The 18,638-nt window shown below is 43.6% G+C and overlaps 1 protein-coding gene across 7 annotated transcripts in view; it reads right to left on the reverse strand.

The window, feature by feature from the left end:
* Positions 1-18,638, reverse strand: part of DLC1 (DLC1 Rho GTPase activating protein) — a 242,050-nt gene that overhangs the window by 20,636 nt on the left and 202,776 nt on the right. For all 7 annotated transcript variants that reach the window (XM_081924334.1, XM_081924333.1, XM_081924330.1 and 4 more), the window contains 2 exons: positions 5,555-5,626; positions 2,496-2,577 (listed from right to left, as the gene is read on the reverse strand). In XM_081924334.1, the coding sequence (XP_081780460.1) occupies positions 2,496-2,577; positions 5,555-5,626 (154 nt within the window). The remainder of the gene's footprint in view (positions 1-2,495; positions 2,578-5,554; positions 5,627-18,638) is intronic.

The following is an 18,638-nucleotide window of genomic DNA, read 5'->3' on the forward strand; positions in this document are numbered from 1 at the left end:
AAGCCAGGAGGTGTCCCACAGGGACTCCCTTCCAGGAATCCCCAAACACATAATTTCAAAAATTATATAAAATAACTAATTAAGCTTCCGATATGGGATGCTGGTGGCACTGTGGATTAAACCACAGAGCCTAGGACTTGCCGATCAGAAGGTCAGTGGTTTGAATCCCCGTGACAGGGTGAGCTCCTGTTGCTTGGTCCCTGCTCCTTCCAACCTAGCAGTCTGAAAGCACATCAAAGTGCAAGTAGATAAATAGGTACTGCTCCGGTGGGAGGGTAAACGGCGTTTCTGTGCGCTGCTCTGGTTCGCCAGAAGCAGCTTGGTCATGCGGGCCACATGACCCGGAAGCTGTCTGCGAACAAACGCCTGCTCCCTCAGCCAATAAAGTGAGATGAGCACCGCAACCCGAGTTGGTCACGACTGGACCTAATGGTCAGGGGTCCCTTTACCTTTACCTTTAAGCTTCCGATACATCAAATGGAATTAAGGGACAACATTAAGATGGCTTGTGCAAGCCTTCCTCCTTAAAAATAATGGAAAAAAGGGAAAGAATCTCCCAGTTTGGATCTCCAGGTTTGTTTTACATAAACATTTGAACATTTTACAACACTGGTCCCCACATGGAGTTTTCTCTAGTTTCAACCTGTTGCATTTAACCAGCCCAACCACTTTGATCTGTCAGAGAAAACATATTTCCAGCTGGCCTGATAAGAGCTTTGATTTCACCAAGATTATCTGTAGCCTGCTCCTCAAAATAAGACCCTCAGGCAGCTGAAATAGATAAGTGTAGAGACGGTGAAAACTATTTCCTTGGAGGTACCTTCAGAAGTTTAAACATACACTTTGCAGAAAGGCAAACAGAAAAGAAGCAGAACGCTAAACAACCCTTTAAAATGAAAGAAGGACACAACATAGTAAGCCTAATTTTAAGATCCCAGTTTTAAGAGTGAACATTCAGAGCAGGGTTTCCCAAACTTGGGTCTCCAGCTGTTTTTGGACTACAACTCCCATCTTCCCTAGCTAGCAGGACCAGTGGTCAGGGATGATGGGAATTGTAGTCCAAAAACAGATGGAGACCCAAGTTTGGGAAACCCTGATTCAGAGTATACCTACACACACACACACACACAGAGAGAGAGAGAGAGAGAGAGAGAGAGAGAGAGAGAGAGCATATATAAGAGGAAGATGGTAGTGCAGTAGTAGAACATCTCATTTGTATGCAGAAGGTCCAGGTTCAATTCCCAGTATCTCCCAAGTAGTGTGACAGTGATCTCTGCCTGAAATCCTGGATAGTCACTAGCAGTCCATGTAGGGCTAGATGGGCCAATGGACCAATACTGGGCTAGGTGGACCCATGGTCTGATGCAGAAGAAGGGAAGGCAGTTTCCTACATCATTATGTGTAAAGATCTCAAAATTGATGCTATACTATTTGGGAATCACCACCAGCATCATGATGATACTGGAGGTGGCATTACAGTCAGAAGCACTACCTAAAGGACATTTTCATTTTCCCTAACATATTAAGTGCATGGAAACCAACTGTTGGTTGAGCAAGGTATTTGGATGTTGCTTAGCAGCTGTGCACACTTAAAGGGGTAATCTGGTATGCCCTGAAATGGACGTAGCAGTACAATCCTGGACATATTTAACCCAAAGTAAGTTCAGTTCAGTTCAGTGGGGTCAACTCCCAAGGAAGCAGGTACAGGGTTGTAGCCTAACAACAAAAACATTTATCCACGTGGCTTAAAAAACAACAACTTTGCCTTCTACTAACCCTAAGAATCTAAAAAATACCACAGCAACTTGCTGGAAGCTAGCTTCTAGAGAAAAAAAAGGAAGAAATCTGGAATCTTGACAAAAACAAGAACCCACAAGATTCATGTTGTTTGCATGCCGTTGTGTTAAGTGATTTAGAATCCTGCATAATCAAGTGTTTAAATCATGCAGGCACCCCCGATGAATAGGGGAAGATCCCCGCTTCAGAATTTTACCCCCACTTTAGCTAATGGGGCCTCCCGCTGCCACTGCGCCGCCAGAGCATGATTTCTGTTCTCATCCTGAAGGAAAGTTCTTAACCCGAGGTACTATTTCTGGGTTAGTGGAGTCTGTAATCTGAGGTACCACTGTATAGGGTGCCTACATTCTGCATTGACTGGTTGCATGGCAACATGTGCAAATGGCTTTAGATACTTATTAGGTCCATACATTACCATTTAGCATATATTCAACACAAAAAACAGCGACAATTTGTTGTTGACAAAGGACAGCTGGACATATAAAGGACCCCATTACCTTCAGTAGCTTAGGGCCTCATCAAACTTAAATCCGGCCCTGACAGGAACCCAGCATTCATTTACGATGAATATATAGCAACAAATGCTTTGGATTCGAAGAATATTTGGAATTGACAATCCAACAATAAAAAGACTGGTGCTGACCCTATCCTTCCACTTGAAAGTATCCTTTTTTTGAAGCAATCTTTTCCCCACATACCTGCACAAAGCTTCAATAGCATCTCTGTCCAGAAAGTCATGTTCTCTCTTGACCGAAGAAATGTCAATGGGAAATATCAGATCTGCAGGAATCAAGATGGATGGGCAATCAAAAAGAATGCTATTCCCAGAGATAAAACTTATTTCAAAGCAACCGGCTGACTCCAAGACATCAGACGCAAGGGACCGGCTCCTGCAAGATAAATTTCCCTTCATACTGCCTTGGATGTGTGACAGGAGCCTGCTTCTCATATGGAACCTTTAACACACAGGACTGGCAACTGAAAATTCCCATGTGTCACAGGAAGGAAAAGGGGCGGAGGGAGAGCGAGCAAAGCACCGAGGAGCAAACCAAGTCCACAATTGCACGAGCTGAGAAAAACCTCACTGAACTTTAAAACAAACAATTTAATGTTTTGAGGAAGCTTTCCAGGAGTCTGCATGCGCTGCGTTTCAGCAATAGGTTAGCGATTCCAAAAGCACTGGAAGGCAATGATGTGGAGAAATAAAACAAGTAGCCAAGCAGCTATCTTTGGATAAACTGACACTGACACTCTGTTATGAAGAGTTATGAACTGAGCAGAGGGGAGAAACAAGCTGCTAGGAGCCTCGTGTTGTTTCCCATTCCCTGAAAACAATGCAGCAGGCCAGGCCTGCACGTTGGGGACCTACCACCCATCTGCCGTGTCTGGTGGTCCACAAAAGGGCTGGATAAGCCTCTCCTGTTTGTGCTGCCTGTCTGGGATTGCAGAAACGGGCTTGTCAAGCACCTGGCAGGCCGCAATAGGCGGCTGGTGGGCTGTGTTTGCTTTCTCAGTTGTGGAGACCTGTCTTAGATAAATACTTGGGGTGGGTGGCAAGGAGGAAGCAACAGCAGTGGCTGGAGTCTGGAAATCTACAGCTGCTCTGCAACTGAAACAGACAATTTTTTTTTGCCACTCTCTACAGATTCCTGAACCGGCAGATGGGTCGATTCCACATTCCTCACACAGCCAGAACTCCCCACCGCTACAGCGAATGGTTCTATGTAGGACATCTCAGGAGGGCTTTTCCCCCAGGCCCCATGCGTGACAAGCATGACTACTCTATGGTGTAAACTTTTACCTGATGGCGGATCAAGGTATCTTTTGCGGCTCCTGCATGCCGAGAATTGGTATGATAATTTCTATCATGTGAAGGGACAGTCTTTTGACTTTAGGGGCCCTTCAATGGGTGCCCCACTGCCGAGACCATAGAACACCGGTCCTGAAAGACCGACATTGGCTCCCAGTACATTTCTGAGCACAATTCAAAGCCCTTAATGGCCTCTGCCCAGTATACCTAAAGGAGTGTCTCCATGCCCATCATTCACCCCAGACACTGAGGTCCAGCTCCAAGGGCCTTCTGGTGGTTCCCTCACTGCAAGAAGTGAGGTTATAGGGAAACAGGAAGAGGGCCTTTTCGGTAGTGGTGCCTGTCCATCAGATGTCAAGGAAATAAACAACTATCTGACTTTTAGAAGACATCTGAAGGCAGCCCTGTTTTGGGAGGTGTTTAATGTTTGATCGCTTTACTCTGATTATGATTATTTGGTTGGGAGCTGCCCAGAGTGGCTGGGGAAACCAAGCCAGATGGGCAGGGTAAAATAAATTCTTCTTCTTCTTCTTAAATGGGAAGTTAGCATTGATATAGTGTAAAAATGGGCAGTCTGTGGCACTGCAGATGCTGCTGGACTGCTGGACTCCAACTCCCATTAACTGCATCCAGCATGGCCAATGGCAAGGGATGATAGGAGTCCAACAACATCCCAGTAGAGGTTCTCCATCCAGGAACAGTAATCTTTCATAATACCCGTGTGAGGCCAAAATGTGGCACCGCCAAATGGACCTTCTCAATTTTCAATGCTTACATGAGCATTCCTACAAAAATATTATGTCTTTATGCACAAATCATTATAACCTGATCATGTGCATTCAGACAAAAAGTTTCAGCCCTCTCTACTGAAGTCCTAAGACAGGCTTGCATGACTTCCAGCTCACCAAGCCAAATATGGTTCCTTCAGGGGGCTCAAGAAACCTCCTGTTTATGCTTCCAGAACCACAAAAACAAGGCACCTTGGGAGCCACAAGCCATGAATTGTGGGCTCTGTTTGCCTTGGTGAGTCATCAGCCTCTCAGACCGACCACAAGCTAGCTAGCTAGAAATGCCATATGTGGCAATGGAACCATGAAACTAGGTTTGATGGGGGAGGTTTTAATTTATATAAATTATGAAAAGAATAACCAAGAGGTTTAGTATGTGTGCACATCCTTACATTAGAGAAAGGCTTCCTAGAGATTATGTACCTTGGCAGAGAAAAGGAATCAAAGTGTTCAAGAAAACCAAACTTGTCCAAATATAGGATTTTGAACAAAGGAGTTGGACAATAGCAAGAGCTATCCTGCATGCTGATTTTCTTTTTTTTTAAAGGACTTTTCCTGGCTCTGTGTCAGTACCAAATGTGAATAATATAATAGAAGGAAACTCAGTTGCTAAACAGATGAACAAAAGCATAGCCAAGGGTTGTCTCTGCAAGTGCTATTAGCGCTACCGGTTGCCAGAGCAGCTGCCAATTAAAGCCCGTCTCAATCGCTCATCAAGAACATGCTTCGCACTGCTGCAACCTCCACCACTAAATAATGAACTATCGCTATGCAGTAATAACGAACAGCTGGGGGGAAGAAGTGATGCCGAAGTGTTCTGGCAAATCTGTTGGGACACAGTACCAACAGATTTAACTTCTGTCAGATGCATTGAAAAAATGCACCTATGTGCACCTGTGAGGTGAATTCAGCTCCCTGATTCTGCCTCTTACTTACCTACCTAAGATCTGTCCTGCCTTTCCCCAGCTGGGAGCTGGGTGCCCTCCAAATGCTTTGGCCTGACAAGTGGTCCCATTGACAGGGGCTGATGGGAGTTGGGAGAGAATATGTTAGAGAGATGCAGAGAGAGATAGGCTGATCTATCCTATTTGGAAATAACAGCGATGGGCCTAAATCACTTTAGAGGAGCAATGGCACAGAAAGCAGCACTGTTGCTTACCTTCATATAGCTGAGCGTATTGTGGAAACCCTGCTGCCCGCAGCCAATCACAAGCCTCTTTGGCCTCAATCTCTGGAAGATAAAGAGAAGACAATTCATAGTTGAGATGTGCAAAGCAAAATGTTTCCCCCTCCCATTCAATTTTTTTGTTTTTGTTTTTAAAGAGAAACTGTGCTACGAAAATATGCATATATTCAGCAGCGACCTTGGAGAAATAGAAATTATTTCCCAAGTGCTATTACATATTTCAAGTTTTGATATCATTGTATATTTTCACAGCTTAATTCTACTACTTAAGAACGCTACTCCAGATGTACCTGAAGTGACACCTTAAATGTTCAATGTGCTTAATGGCTGCAATCCAGAGCTATGCATTGGTGCTAGCGCAGTGCTTTCACAGAGCTACAAAAGTAAAAGAGGTGCTTTTCATTGCCTTTTGGGGTACCTGGGTTGGGTCAGAATTGCTGGCTCATAACTTCTTTGCAGAAAGAAACCTTGGCAAAAGTATATATGTATTTTTTAAAATTAGATAATGCAGGCTAAATTATCACCACTGAAAACTTCCAAATAAAAATGAGAAGCATTCAACAAATCATGTCGCTTTTGATACCACGATTTAGTGAAGCCAATAACCAACCTTTTTGCATCGTGTAAATAATACCGACGAACCTAAACCCTGAGAACAAGTGGCACATTGTTTTACATTTGCTCAACCACACGTTCACTACCCAGGTTAAAAGTGGAGGAAGACTGGAGGTCTCCACGGCATTTACGAGTGACTCGGTTTACATACCGCTTATTTGCTCCAAGTATATATATTTTTTGCACTTCGCTCCTTGAAAATATACTATTTGGCAGGCTACAGTCATTCACAAGTATGCACTGGAGGCCAGGAGAAAGGGAATACGTGCAGATCGTTGAGTTACATGCTCTGTTTTCTTATCAAGCATGCCAACACGTCTAATTAATTTGGGTTCTGGTTCCAGGATACAGACGAAGGCTGACAGGTAAAAAACTTGGATTAGCTGAAGAAAACAAGAAAGCTCCAGTTGACCCCTCAGGAGCCTTGGTTGTACAGCACCTCTCCCAAGGTCCCAAGTCAGAACTTAATGGAAATTTAAGTCAACTCCAACAGAAAGGTGGTGCAAAAGAAAGAAAAGGATATTTTTGCTCCCTTTTAAACTACGACACAGAAAGCCAACTGTGCCAGCTATTGGAGATGCAGCTGAAAGGACTCAAACCCACACGGGGCATCTGAAAATGGCAGCCAGACATCTAATGGGGGTTCGGTTCAGGAAACAGTATTTGAGGGCCTTTTTGTGGGCAGTTTTAGTCATGCTCCTAATGGAAATTTGACCTGCCCCTGCGCTTCAGTTGGCAACCGGAGCTCCCAACCTGCACCCTGCTATTGCTGTCTATGAGGGGGGGAAATACAGTTCTTTGGGGGTGGGGTGGGTGCTTTAAAGGTATGATAAGTACACAGCCTAAATCCCTTGATGTGGCTTGTAAGTAATGCAATTTATGCACTGTGTAGTTGGGCCCCCAAATCTGGCTAAAATCTGGCACCTTGAGCCATTTAAAGGTTTTATGGTTGGGCATATTCGCTGGTCTGAGCATCTGATAGAGACCTGATCTCATATATCCCCCTAGTCTTGCTCCCTCTTTATACCTTCCCCTCATATCAGTCTCAGCTAAGACCACAGGTGTGCAGCCTCAGGACATAATTTGGCCCTTTGGGCTTCTGGGATTCTTCTCAGGCCGCACTCTCTCTTTCCAGACCTGTTTCTTATGTTCCTGAGGTACTTTTGTCTGGACAGAATGTGCCCTTAGATGCTAATCATGCATTCATGGCGTGTGTAGAAACTAGCCCACAGATATGTCACGAATATTGCTTGGCTCACTTTTGTCTCTAACCCTGCCCAGCACTGTCACATGTCCCCCAGGTTGCTCAGAAGTGAACATGGCTGCCTGCCTGACGAAAGTTTACCATGCCTGCTTAAGGCAGGCAATACCCCCTATGTACGAAGCCTTTCCTTCTCCTTCATGGCAGTGCTACAGGAAGACTTTCCATGAAGAAGATAACATTACTCTGGAAGTGTAAATCTATATTTTTTTTCTAGCAAAGATCCGTGAACAGAAGCCATCAAGGATCTAGTAAACAATGGGTGGATCTTTCCTGGAAAATCTACATGACCTTTCAAGTATAACAATGGTGGTCTTCCATGATACTAATTCCAGCAGCATAACTGGGGCCTGTTCCATTTTTTTGGAACAATTCCTAATTATGCTCTTAGAGAAACACATGGGCCAGTGCGGAGGGGGTTAGGTAGGAGTAAAATATGGGCGGGGGGAGGAAATATGGCAGCAACCAGCTTCAGGCCTGATCTTCTCTGAAAGTCAATTAGGCTCATAAATAGTTGAAGCTTCATTTATCTCAGAATGGAAAATCATAAAAGCTTCCCATGTTAGAGAGTTAATTTTTAAACAAACAAAACAAAACACCCAGCTGCCAGTAGCAATTTTCTACAACTTCCTTTCTTATCACATACTATTATTTATTGGGTTTACAGCCCTAAAATATTTTTAAGTGACTAAGGCTGCAATCTTATGCAATGTCATCTAGGAGTAAACCCCAGAAAAACCCTGCAGGATTTACATGGAACTGTAAATAGACAAACAAACAAACAAACAAACCGACCCAAAGACAACTGGCTTGTAAGATGACATGCAAAACAAAATTGGTACTTTTAAAAAGTTTCCCCCGAGTCTTAGTTTGTATACAAAGCAAGAATTTAAAATTTGTTTACAAATATTCCTTAAGTTCCAAGAGAAATCTTTTCTGCTCAAAAACGTTTCGGGTTAATCAAGGCACCTGCCACTAAGATTCTGGTAGGGAACAATCAAACTCTTGCTGGTGATATCCATCCTTGGCCACTTTTAGGTAGGATGGAGGCAAAAATTATAAGACCCTTTTGCAAGCTACATTGATCCGATACGATTGCTGCAATATTAAGGAGCAATCCTATGCACAAGAAGCTGGCATAAAGTTACGCAAGATCCAAACCTTGTTCAGCAGGGGCAAGTCAGAACAGCCCCTGTTGCCATACCCGCTGCCTGAGATTTCACAAGCCTGCCTGCCACTGCCTGGTAACCCTTCACAGAAAGAGCTTTTAAGTCCTCTGCCTTGCTTACTAGATTTTTGGGCGGTTACACAAGGGTTCTGGAGGATCCTGGAAGAACTCCCAAGGCTGTCTTGAGATCCCATAAGATCTTGGACAGCCTCACAAGATCTCGCGAGAGCCCCCAGAGCCTGGTATGCAAGGTTCTGTAGCCCACTTTCTATTAATTTATTGGTGACCAGCGTAAAGCTGCAGCCATATAAGTAAAATCAGCATAAATTGAGATCCTACTGTAGGATCCCGTTCTGGATTGCCAGATCACATGACCAAGCTGATCCAGCCTAAATCCCCATACTGCACTCTTTTTTGTGTGCCTGAAGTAGCACTCCCCTAAGCAAATCTTCCAGCTTAGGAAGAGAGATTTGTTTTCCCCTCAGGAACAAAGATAAAAAAAGCTCGATTTCTCCTCCCATGCCCTCAAAAGCTGGTCTATATGTTGAAATAAAGGCCAGCTTCTCTGCTATATGGCTGGGTACCATTAGATATGCTGCTTCCTATGGCACCATAAGCTTCCAAAACAGACACTACAAAAGGAATTCCTAAGCGTCTCTCACTTTTTCTTTCATTTGATAAAGTCTTGGCTATCAGGTCTGACATCTAAAGCTTTTCTTTTTTTAAAAAAGCAGCAACAACTCCCCCCTCGAGGCAAACAGAAACTGTGTATTCAAAGTCCTGATTATCTGGGTTGATCTGTGTGCCTGTGACTACCCTGGATGGATTGCCACTATGGTGAATCCAAGCAGTTTTTGCTAGCTAGTCCTCACCTTCAACTCTATGATTCCATCACTGTCCCTGCACCCATCCTCAGCCACCTCACAAGGATGCTAGTATTCTCCTGATGTTGCTGGAGTACAGCTACTGATAAAAGTTAGGGTCCTGCAAAATGCTGGCTACCCCTCACTTAACTAAGATGTGAGTCTAGACTTTGCCATAGCACTGAGGGGAGGAAGATGAGAATTGATATACAGTCTGCCTGGCCCTTGCTTTCATTGAGATAATGGCTTTGTATTCTGAAAACTAAATGCACACCAGGAGGACACAAAATTTAAACATTGCCACAGAGCCTGAAGATGTGATGCGAATAAACATAACACCTTTGTCTCATTGGTTCCATCTCTTCCACACACTCAAAGAGTGTATTTCAGAGTGTGTCATTCTATCAACCAGCCAGGTGTTCCTCAGTTACCATATAAGCTTTGCATACTTCAGTAGTCAAACTAATAGACAGATGCCTCCACTGAGGCCTTTTCTCTCTATTTCTTGCCAAACATAATTAAGGCATATTCCCTCTTCCTTCAAAGAACTTCTCCTCCCTTAGTTAGCAGTGTGTGGTGTTTTCCAGGAATCAAATTTGCTTTCTAGCAAGAAAAATCCTGGATGGCAAAAAGAAGAAGGAAGAATTAAATTCACTCAAGCGTCTCGTGATGATATAGCAAACATGACTGAAAGAATGGTATGCCCAAGAAGGGGAAGAGCTTTTTGCAAGCTGTGGACGATGAGAAATGTGTTCACTAGATAAATTAGAACACAATCATGTTTAAACTATACTGTGCCTCCAGAAACCACAAAGAATACATTAATTTTATCTTTTGCATTTATATTATGGCCCTTGAGAGCCATCCGGACACCTCACACAATTAATCACAGCTAAAGATAATTATATCCAATCAAAAAGGATTGAGAAAAGAGTCATTATTAATTAAAAATATGACATCCTACTTAGAACTAGGGGCAGAACGGAGGACAAGTGTGAAATTTAAAGTACATGAACGAAGTAAAGATGCAAAGAACAGGCTTTTTGGAATCCATTTTGTGGTAAGAAGATCATTATTTCGATCTTTTGCCTGCCTTCAGGTAGGGAACAACCCTTTTATTCATCTACTGCACACATTTCCTCAATGATTTCTACCACCACTCTGCAGCCAAGGTGGTACAATCTTGATGTGACTGTACCATGTAAAAAAATTCATTAAGGTTGCTTGTCCGAATGCTCCTGTCTGTCCATAAAAATAATGCTCCATGTTTGAGTATTCAGAGGGCCAGCTCAATCTGAACCAAGAAGGAAAGCATTTCCGGAGGCCTCACAGTTCTGACTTACTATCTGGTTCAGATGTGGTTGAGTTGGCCCCAGTGGATGGGACTACTTGCACGAGTATGTATAATATCTGAAAGAATACTCATGAACTTTGGAGTGGCCGCTGTCACCAGTGGAAATCTCCACAGGCCCTCTGAATTCAGAGAGCATTCTTGTCTCATATTACAATGCATTATAGACATACACTGTGTCACACGTACACTTTACCCGTGAGCAACTACTTATGAGGGTTTAGCCAGCTGAGAGAACTTTGTACCATCTCTGAAGAGCTTGTTTCCAGAAAACAACTACCTAAAGGAAGTGGCGTGTTATCCCATATGCTGATTTGCTTATATCAGGGGTCAGCAAACTTTTTCAGCAGGGAGCCGGTCCTCAGACCTGGTGGGGGGCCGGTTTATATTTTAAAAATAAAAATAAAAGTAAAAAAAGTAAATTCCTATGCCCCACAAATAACCCAGAGATGCATTTTAAATAAAAACACACATTCTACTCATGTAAAAACACTAGGCAGGCCCCACAAATAACCCAGAGATGCATTTTAAATAGAAGGACACATTCTACTCAAGTAAAAACATGCTGATTCCCAAAACATCTGGAGGGCCAAGTTTGGCCATGCCTGCTCTTGTATCATGGGACTTAAGCAATTGACAGCAAGCTTAAACAGTTTAAATATATTTAAATATATTTCAGTGGCACTTTACAGGATGGCTTTACAGTACATTCAGATTTTGCCTCTACAGAAGTGTAGCCAATATGAATCTTAACAAGGATTTTGTTTTTAAATGGACTATGTTGCCAATTCCTGCTGAAGATAATCAAGTTGGCATTGCCAAAAACATAGGCGCACCTCTCTCCGATTTGTTACAGAAAACAGATTAGCAACGTAGTTTACTTCCTGTGTAAAGATAAAAATGTTACTTACGACTCTCTGGAATTAGCTGCTGACTTGACATGTACATACTGTTTTTTGTTTTTAAAGAGAACGAACAGAAAGATCAAATGGGGAGCTGTCTTCTTTGTCTGATCCTTAGTCCAGAACTATCAGATTTATTAAGAGTGAAAAATCTTCTAAAAGCCCAGTAAGAAACAAACAAAACAGGACAGCTCAACTTAACACATGATGTGAGGAACTTCTGCTATTTGTACTTCCTGCATGCAGGACACACACAAAGAACTCTCCTCCTTAAAAGGACTGGAAATAAGGCTTGATAAAATAAAAACTGCATCTTATTTAGGGTGAAGATAATACACTTGATGACAATTAAGCAAGTGGCCTTTGAGAAGATTTTTCACTAGTGCTAGTGTGTGAAAACGGTCAAGAACCAAGGATCCCCAGGCATGAACCTCCACATAGTGGATACATCAGGAGCAATCCCTGATGCCCGGGCATCTTCACTTGGTCACATGACAGGACCTGACAATCAGCTGATTGTTGCATCTTGTGCTGAATGCTTTGCAGGCATAGGTGGAGGTTCCTCACCAGCCCTACCATACTCTGAATTATAACTTTGTTAATGGTCCTACCTTAAAGGATAGCCTAGGTTAAAAAACCCTGGTGAGGTTTTCCCAAGTGGGTCCATGGCGTTGTTGTGCTCTGGTAACCTCAAGGTTAGATTACTGCAATGCATTATACATAGTGCTGCCTCAGAACATGGTTCGGAAACTTCAGATGGTGCAGAATTCAGCAGCCAGGTTGCTCACCAGAGCAAGACGGTTTGAGCATATTACACCAATCCTGGCCTGACTGCACTGGCTACCAGTTAGTTTCCGGGCCCAATTGAAAATGCTGGTGTTGACCTATAAAGCCTTAAATGACTCAGGACTGCAATACCTCAAGGACCGCCTCTTTCCACATGAACCTTCCTGGACCCTGAGATCATCTTCTGTGGCCCTCCTTCGGGTGTCTCCTCCTTGAGAGGTCCAGAGGGTGGCAACACGAGAATGGGGCTTCTCTGCACTGGCTCCCCATCTGTGGAATGCTCTCCCCAGGGAAGTTCACCTGGCGCCTTCATTGTACACCTTTAGACGCCAGGCAAAAACATTCCTTTTTAACCAGGCCTTTGCTTGATTAGATTTACATCCTATGCCCTTTTAAAATGTGGTGTGTTTTTTGGGGGGGTGGCCTATTGGGTTGCTTTTTAATTTTTATTAGGTATTTTGCAGTTTTATATCTTGATTTTATTCTTTGAACTGCCCTGAGACCCCCAGGTATAGGGTGGTATATAAACAACAACAACCACAACTTTACAATGGTGAATTCTTGTTAAATGCATACTTTATCTCATATTATGGTTAGAGAGTGCAGATGGTCTTATTTCTACAGCCTCTCTTCCTTGCCTGATTAAGAATATTCTAGTCAGAGTTGTAGCTAGTTGGGGGGGGGGTAGCTGGGTTTTTTTTGCCCCGGGTGAAGCCTCCAGAGAGGCCCCATCGAGGCTCCCAGCCTGTGTGTGTGCGCGCGCGTGCAAAATAGCGTGAGGGAGAAGCCAAACTGGGTCTTTTGACCCAGGTGAAATAAAGCCTAGTTTTGCCTCTGACTCTAGTGCTCTGTACTTAGGACAAGAAAATACCATATTTTCGCTCTATAAGACGCACCAGACCACAAGACACACCTAGTTTTTGGAGGAGGAAAACAAGAAAAAAAATATTCTGAATCCCAGAAGCCAGAACAGCCAGAGGGATCGCTGCACAGCGAAAGCAGCAATCCCTCTGGCTGTTCTGGCTTCTGGTTTAGCTGCGCAGCCTGCATTCACTCCATACGACGCACACACATTTCCCCTTACTTGTTAGGAGGGAAAAAGTGAGTCTTATAGAGCAAAAAATACGGTACAAGTTAGGAGGAACAGCCATTTCCTGCTCCAAGTGCTCCAGCTCACAGCATCCACAAATACACAGAGATTAACCCTGAATCCAAGCAGGATCTTGTTCTGCCAGCTGAGCTTCAACAAGCAATGCCAGGGGAAGCCTGAGAGAAGGCGACAGTGGGCAAGCTTCATAGACAAACTCATGACCCTTCAGTGAGAACGGTATTTGGTCGAGTCCCAAAGAATCAAACACTGCATTTATTTATTACAAGAGCAAAACAGAGCGGCCAATATTGATCATAGCCGCAGGCCTACTTCTCCCTGGAATCCAGGAGGCTTTCAAGTGGATGCACTGATGATCTGAGATATATCGCAAGCTGTCGGCCTCTCAGGCAGCTGGATAAGCCGGCAAGACAATGTGAGAGGGAAGAAAGCTCGGGTAAGGTTCTCCACATCACATTGCTATGTTTCCCAGTACATCAGAGGCCTGAATGACCAAATGCTATGGTACAATTCATACACCCAATCAATTCCTGCACAGACACTTTCTGTGCTGAGGTACTTCTCCCCTAACTTTCGCAGGGGTACAAGGGTAGCTTCATAGCTTTTAAACTCGTATGCCTGTCAGAAGCAATGATTCCACGGAATCTGGACAGCTCCTGAAAGCTAAGAGCACGCATAAATAGACATAAGGTGCTCAAAGTGGTGCAGGATTGGCACTACAGTGGTACCTCAGGTTAAGTACTTAATTCGTTCCGAAGGTCCGTTCTTAACCTAAAACTATTCTTAACCTGAGGCACCACTTTAGCTAATGGGGCCTCCTGCTGCCGCTGCGCCGCCGGAGCACAATTTCTGTTCTCATCCTGAAGCAAAGTTCTTAACCTGAAGCACTATTTCTGGGTTAGCGGAGTCTGTAACCTGAAGCGTATGTAACCTGAAGCCTATGTAACCTGAGGTACCACTGTACTTTTAGGCAGGGTATATTTTTCTTGCCTTTTTCTTGCCAGGGAAGGGGAGAGGTGCTTCTGCGATTATCTGCTTCAGCTGCCCAAAAACCCCCAAGCAAAAACCCCTGACTGGCCTAGGATACTATGTGCCTCGACTTGGCAGGGGAATGGCAGCATTCGAAATACGCCAGGCACCAAGGACATTTTGCACTTGGCTATCAGCCGCTTGCAACCAAGTGAAGATACCTGGATGACAGGATGGCGCCTGATGTCTCCACCATCTGGAGATGCATGCCCAGTGATCCTTGGATGTTGCCTGTTTTCACACACTAACAACACATCCTTTAAAATTCTATGCCCCATATTTTATCTGCATAATCAGAACGAATTTCAGGAACCAAAAAGTCGCATACGACTTTCAAGCAGTCTAACCCCAAACGGCAACAAGACATTCTGTTTTGGCAAGTGTAACCCTGATCTGAGGAGCTGTTTGACACCTAGCTTATTTATTTCAGTTTCTAACAGTGGGTCTAGGGCACTATGTGCCTCTCCTTGCTGCTCCGTATCAGTCAGAACAATGTTATCGGGCCAGTCCTGGAATAATGATCACATGGAATTCAGCTCAGTGAGAATGTTGTAGTCTTTACAGCTGCAAATATATACTTCAAAATGGATGTCTGATGCTGGCAGAAGACTCTCCAAAGGCGGTTGGGGCGGAGAGTAAGATTTCTAGGGCTTGATCAAAGCTTCAGTGCCATGCGTTGGGATTTGCACATTCCCATTAAGAGGAAAACCATAAATAAATGATGCAATAGGAAACACCACAGTATTTGCATACTTTATGCAGGTTGGAAAATTCAGCTTTCTTGATGCAGAATTTGAACTGCTTTGGCACAGAATCTCCATTCTTTTTTTTAAAAAAAAATACAAACAGCCATGCCTAAAAGACAAGGAATCTGAGGATCTAGTGTGCTGTGGCCCAAGGACTGGAATGCAAGACTGTATAGCGTGGCAACAGAATTCTCTTGTACAGGGTGATGAATAAAATGGATTCCCATGAATCCATGCTATTATAGGGTATATTCATTAACTTATCCGTCTTTTATTGAAATGAAAATCCTACTGAAGGCAGCCACCCCTTATTCCAAGCACATTATTATTGGAAAGATGGTATTTGCTGGACTAAAGAACAGATCAAAAGTTGTGTTTGTAGCCTTGGCCTAAATAGCATAACCCATCCGGCTAATTCACGGTCTCCCTGTAGCAAAAACATCAGCCTTCACATTCCTTGATATTTATCAGCCATAGAATCAAAAGCAAACAAAACATCTTGACATCCTTCACCACACAGAATTATTTAAAAGCCACCCTGACCCTTGTTGCACAGGAATAAGGTAAGAAACATGACTGGAATGGCTTATCTCATTGGGAGTTGAGCTGCCTCAATACTCATGGTCAATACATGGATTTTAAGCTTTAAAATGTTCAGAAAACTATGAAAGTTCTAGCTAAGGTTATACCTTTTAAAAAATTAAGCATACAGATGAAAGAGGCTGGCGGAATGGCATATAAACACTTGTTTGGGAATGCCATTGTTTATAAGGAAGTTGATGCAAGCTGCACACAATTTCTGAGGTGTGCTTAAGGTCTCCCTTGCAATTTCAGAGGGTGCTGGCGTGTTACCACCACGTAGTGCAGCCAACACGAAATGTCTTGTGCTAGCTTCTAGAAAAGTTTAGAGCCGACCGTGTTCCATTGCAGCAGACATCCTACACAAGAAAGCAACGAACAAGGCCCCTTTGAATTCCATTTCACACAGAGAAGAAACAAGAGGCCAAAAGAAATCTTGGCTCCAAGGCTACCCAAAAAAGTCCACCAGGAATCTAAGCCTCTTACTTCTGGGGCCAAGTCCAGGACCCTGATGAATCCTCTTAAAAAGAAACCTTGAGGCTTTTACTGAGGCTTGATTGGCACTTTAAGAAATGCATGTTCTTGGCTTTGCATTCTTCTGTGCAAGGAAGGAATTTGTGGATCTCTCACTATCTGCTAGTTATGTTTTGGGTGCGCAAGGGAAGCAGCAGAGCCCTTGTCCTAATAGCTCTGGACCTCTTATCGTTCCTCACAACAATGTCATTTTATAGGGAAGACTGTATGCAAGACAGATTGCCTTGGATTTGGTTATACTTCTGTAATAAGCATAAAAAGGAAGCGGAAACATCTGAAGTTATTTTTGTGTCTTTAGGTCTTTTGGCAATGGAGCTCAAATGCTGGGGTGGGTCTGGTATTGTCTGGAGCCTGTCAGTTCTGCCGCATAGCCTCATTTCCTTCTTCCTGTTGCTAGTGAAGTATGAGAAACTTTTGTTTACAATATGGGACCATCCTGTTTGACACAAGCCTTCATTCTTCCCATCCCCCTGAATAGGCGAAAAACTGCAGTTGTCTCCTGCTGAAGTCCCGGGCAGAAGTCTACATGGTTCAATTTCTGTTGCCCCCCCCCCAATAAATCCAGGTACAAGAGGGATGGGGAACCTGTGGCCACCTGGATATTGTTGTTCTTGATTCAGCTACAGATAGCATGACCAATGGTCAGGGAAAGTAGGAATTGTAGGACAGCAGCATCTAGAGAGCTTTCCCATCTCAGAGCTACAGTCTGCAATACTGCTTCACACTGGAGCAGATGAGGCTCAAAAGATCCTATGTTGCATGGCATGTAAAACACACCTGCCCCAACCCACACATTTTGAATATGACGCTTGTTTGTGTGTGAGGGATCAGCATCATACGTACAAACTGATGCAGGAACACATGAAACATCTTTAAACAGAGTCAGTCCAACCATTTCCATCTAGCCAGTATTGTCCGACCTATTTTTAACAAGGAATTTCATGAACTCATGATATATGGATATATCACAATGTCTGAAATACGGATGGAGCTACAGAGAGGCATTGGCTGGCGTCATGGGTTTCCCACATTGTGATTTTGCATAGTGCACACACACACACACCATGATTCACAATATATTGCTAGGTCAAAAATTACAAAACCAGTACCATGCTATGGGCTTGAAACCAGTTTTGGATGATATATTGCCCCACCCTAACACACACCATGAATCACGATATATCAAAAACTATGAAACCAATATCACGATATGGACTTCAAACCGGTTTTGATAATATAGGTTTGCCTGAATCTTGTAACACTGAATAGCTCTGTCAAAAGCAACTGATACAAGAGAGCCAAGTGCTCTGACCTATTAAATACTCAGGCCCAAAGCAGCACCAATCCATATACCGTACCTTCCATCATGTACATTTCAAGTAAAAGCCTGGAACAAAAGACCATAGCCACCAGCAATAATTTTAGGAAAATCTTTTAGCATTTGAAAGGGACAATATATTCCATGCATATCAATAGGCATGTCTTCTAGTCTTCTGTGGCAACTAAGGACCCCCTGGTTCTTGCCCCAACCCAAACTATTAGGCCAGAAAGGACCGGTATAGGTGCACTGAGGCAAGTAACCTTTGTGATCTTATTTCCAGGGCTGACAATCAGCCACTGAACTTTCTGCTCCAATCAGAAAGGTAACGTAGTATACCAAGCTCAGCAAATGAAAACGAGAGGCAACATGAAGCCTATTGGTGGCTTACTGGCCAGAGAGATGCTGACCTAATCAAGCTCTGGTGACACTTTAAGAAAAAGCACTCAATCTGCTTGGCTATTACCTTATTTCTCATTCATTACAAATTGCATTGCAAGTGTAATCAGAGACACAATATCCGCACTGTTGGGAATTCCTTGATCCAGCTGAGACACCCAGCAGCTCCCAGTGGCTCAAGACAGAAAATAATTCTTTTAACTGATGACCGTGATAAAGTTACAATACCTCAAAAACCACAAAATCTGCGCTTGGGGGGAGAAAAAGGAAAGCAAACCCGCTCGTATTGCTAGATAAGGCGTAAGTCAAAACCTGGGGCGTGCTGCTCACAGGCAAAACATTCTGCTCGATTGCCTGAAATTTCATCTTTGGGGAGCAGGAAGCAGAATGTTAGCCGG

The sequence above is a fragment of the Podarcis melisellensis genome (genome assembly GCF_964234715.1).
Source record: "Podarcis melisellensis genome assembly, chromosome: 9".
NCBI lineage: Eukaryota > Metazoa > Chordata > Lepidosauria > Squamata > Lacertidae > Podarcis > Podarcis melisellensis.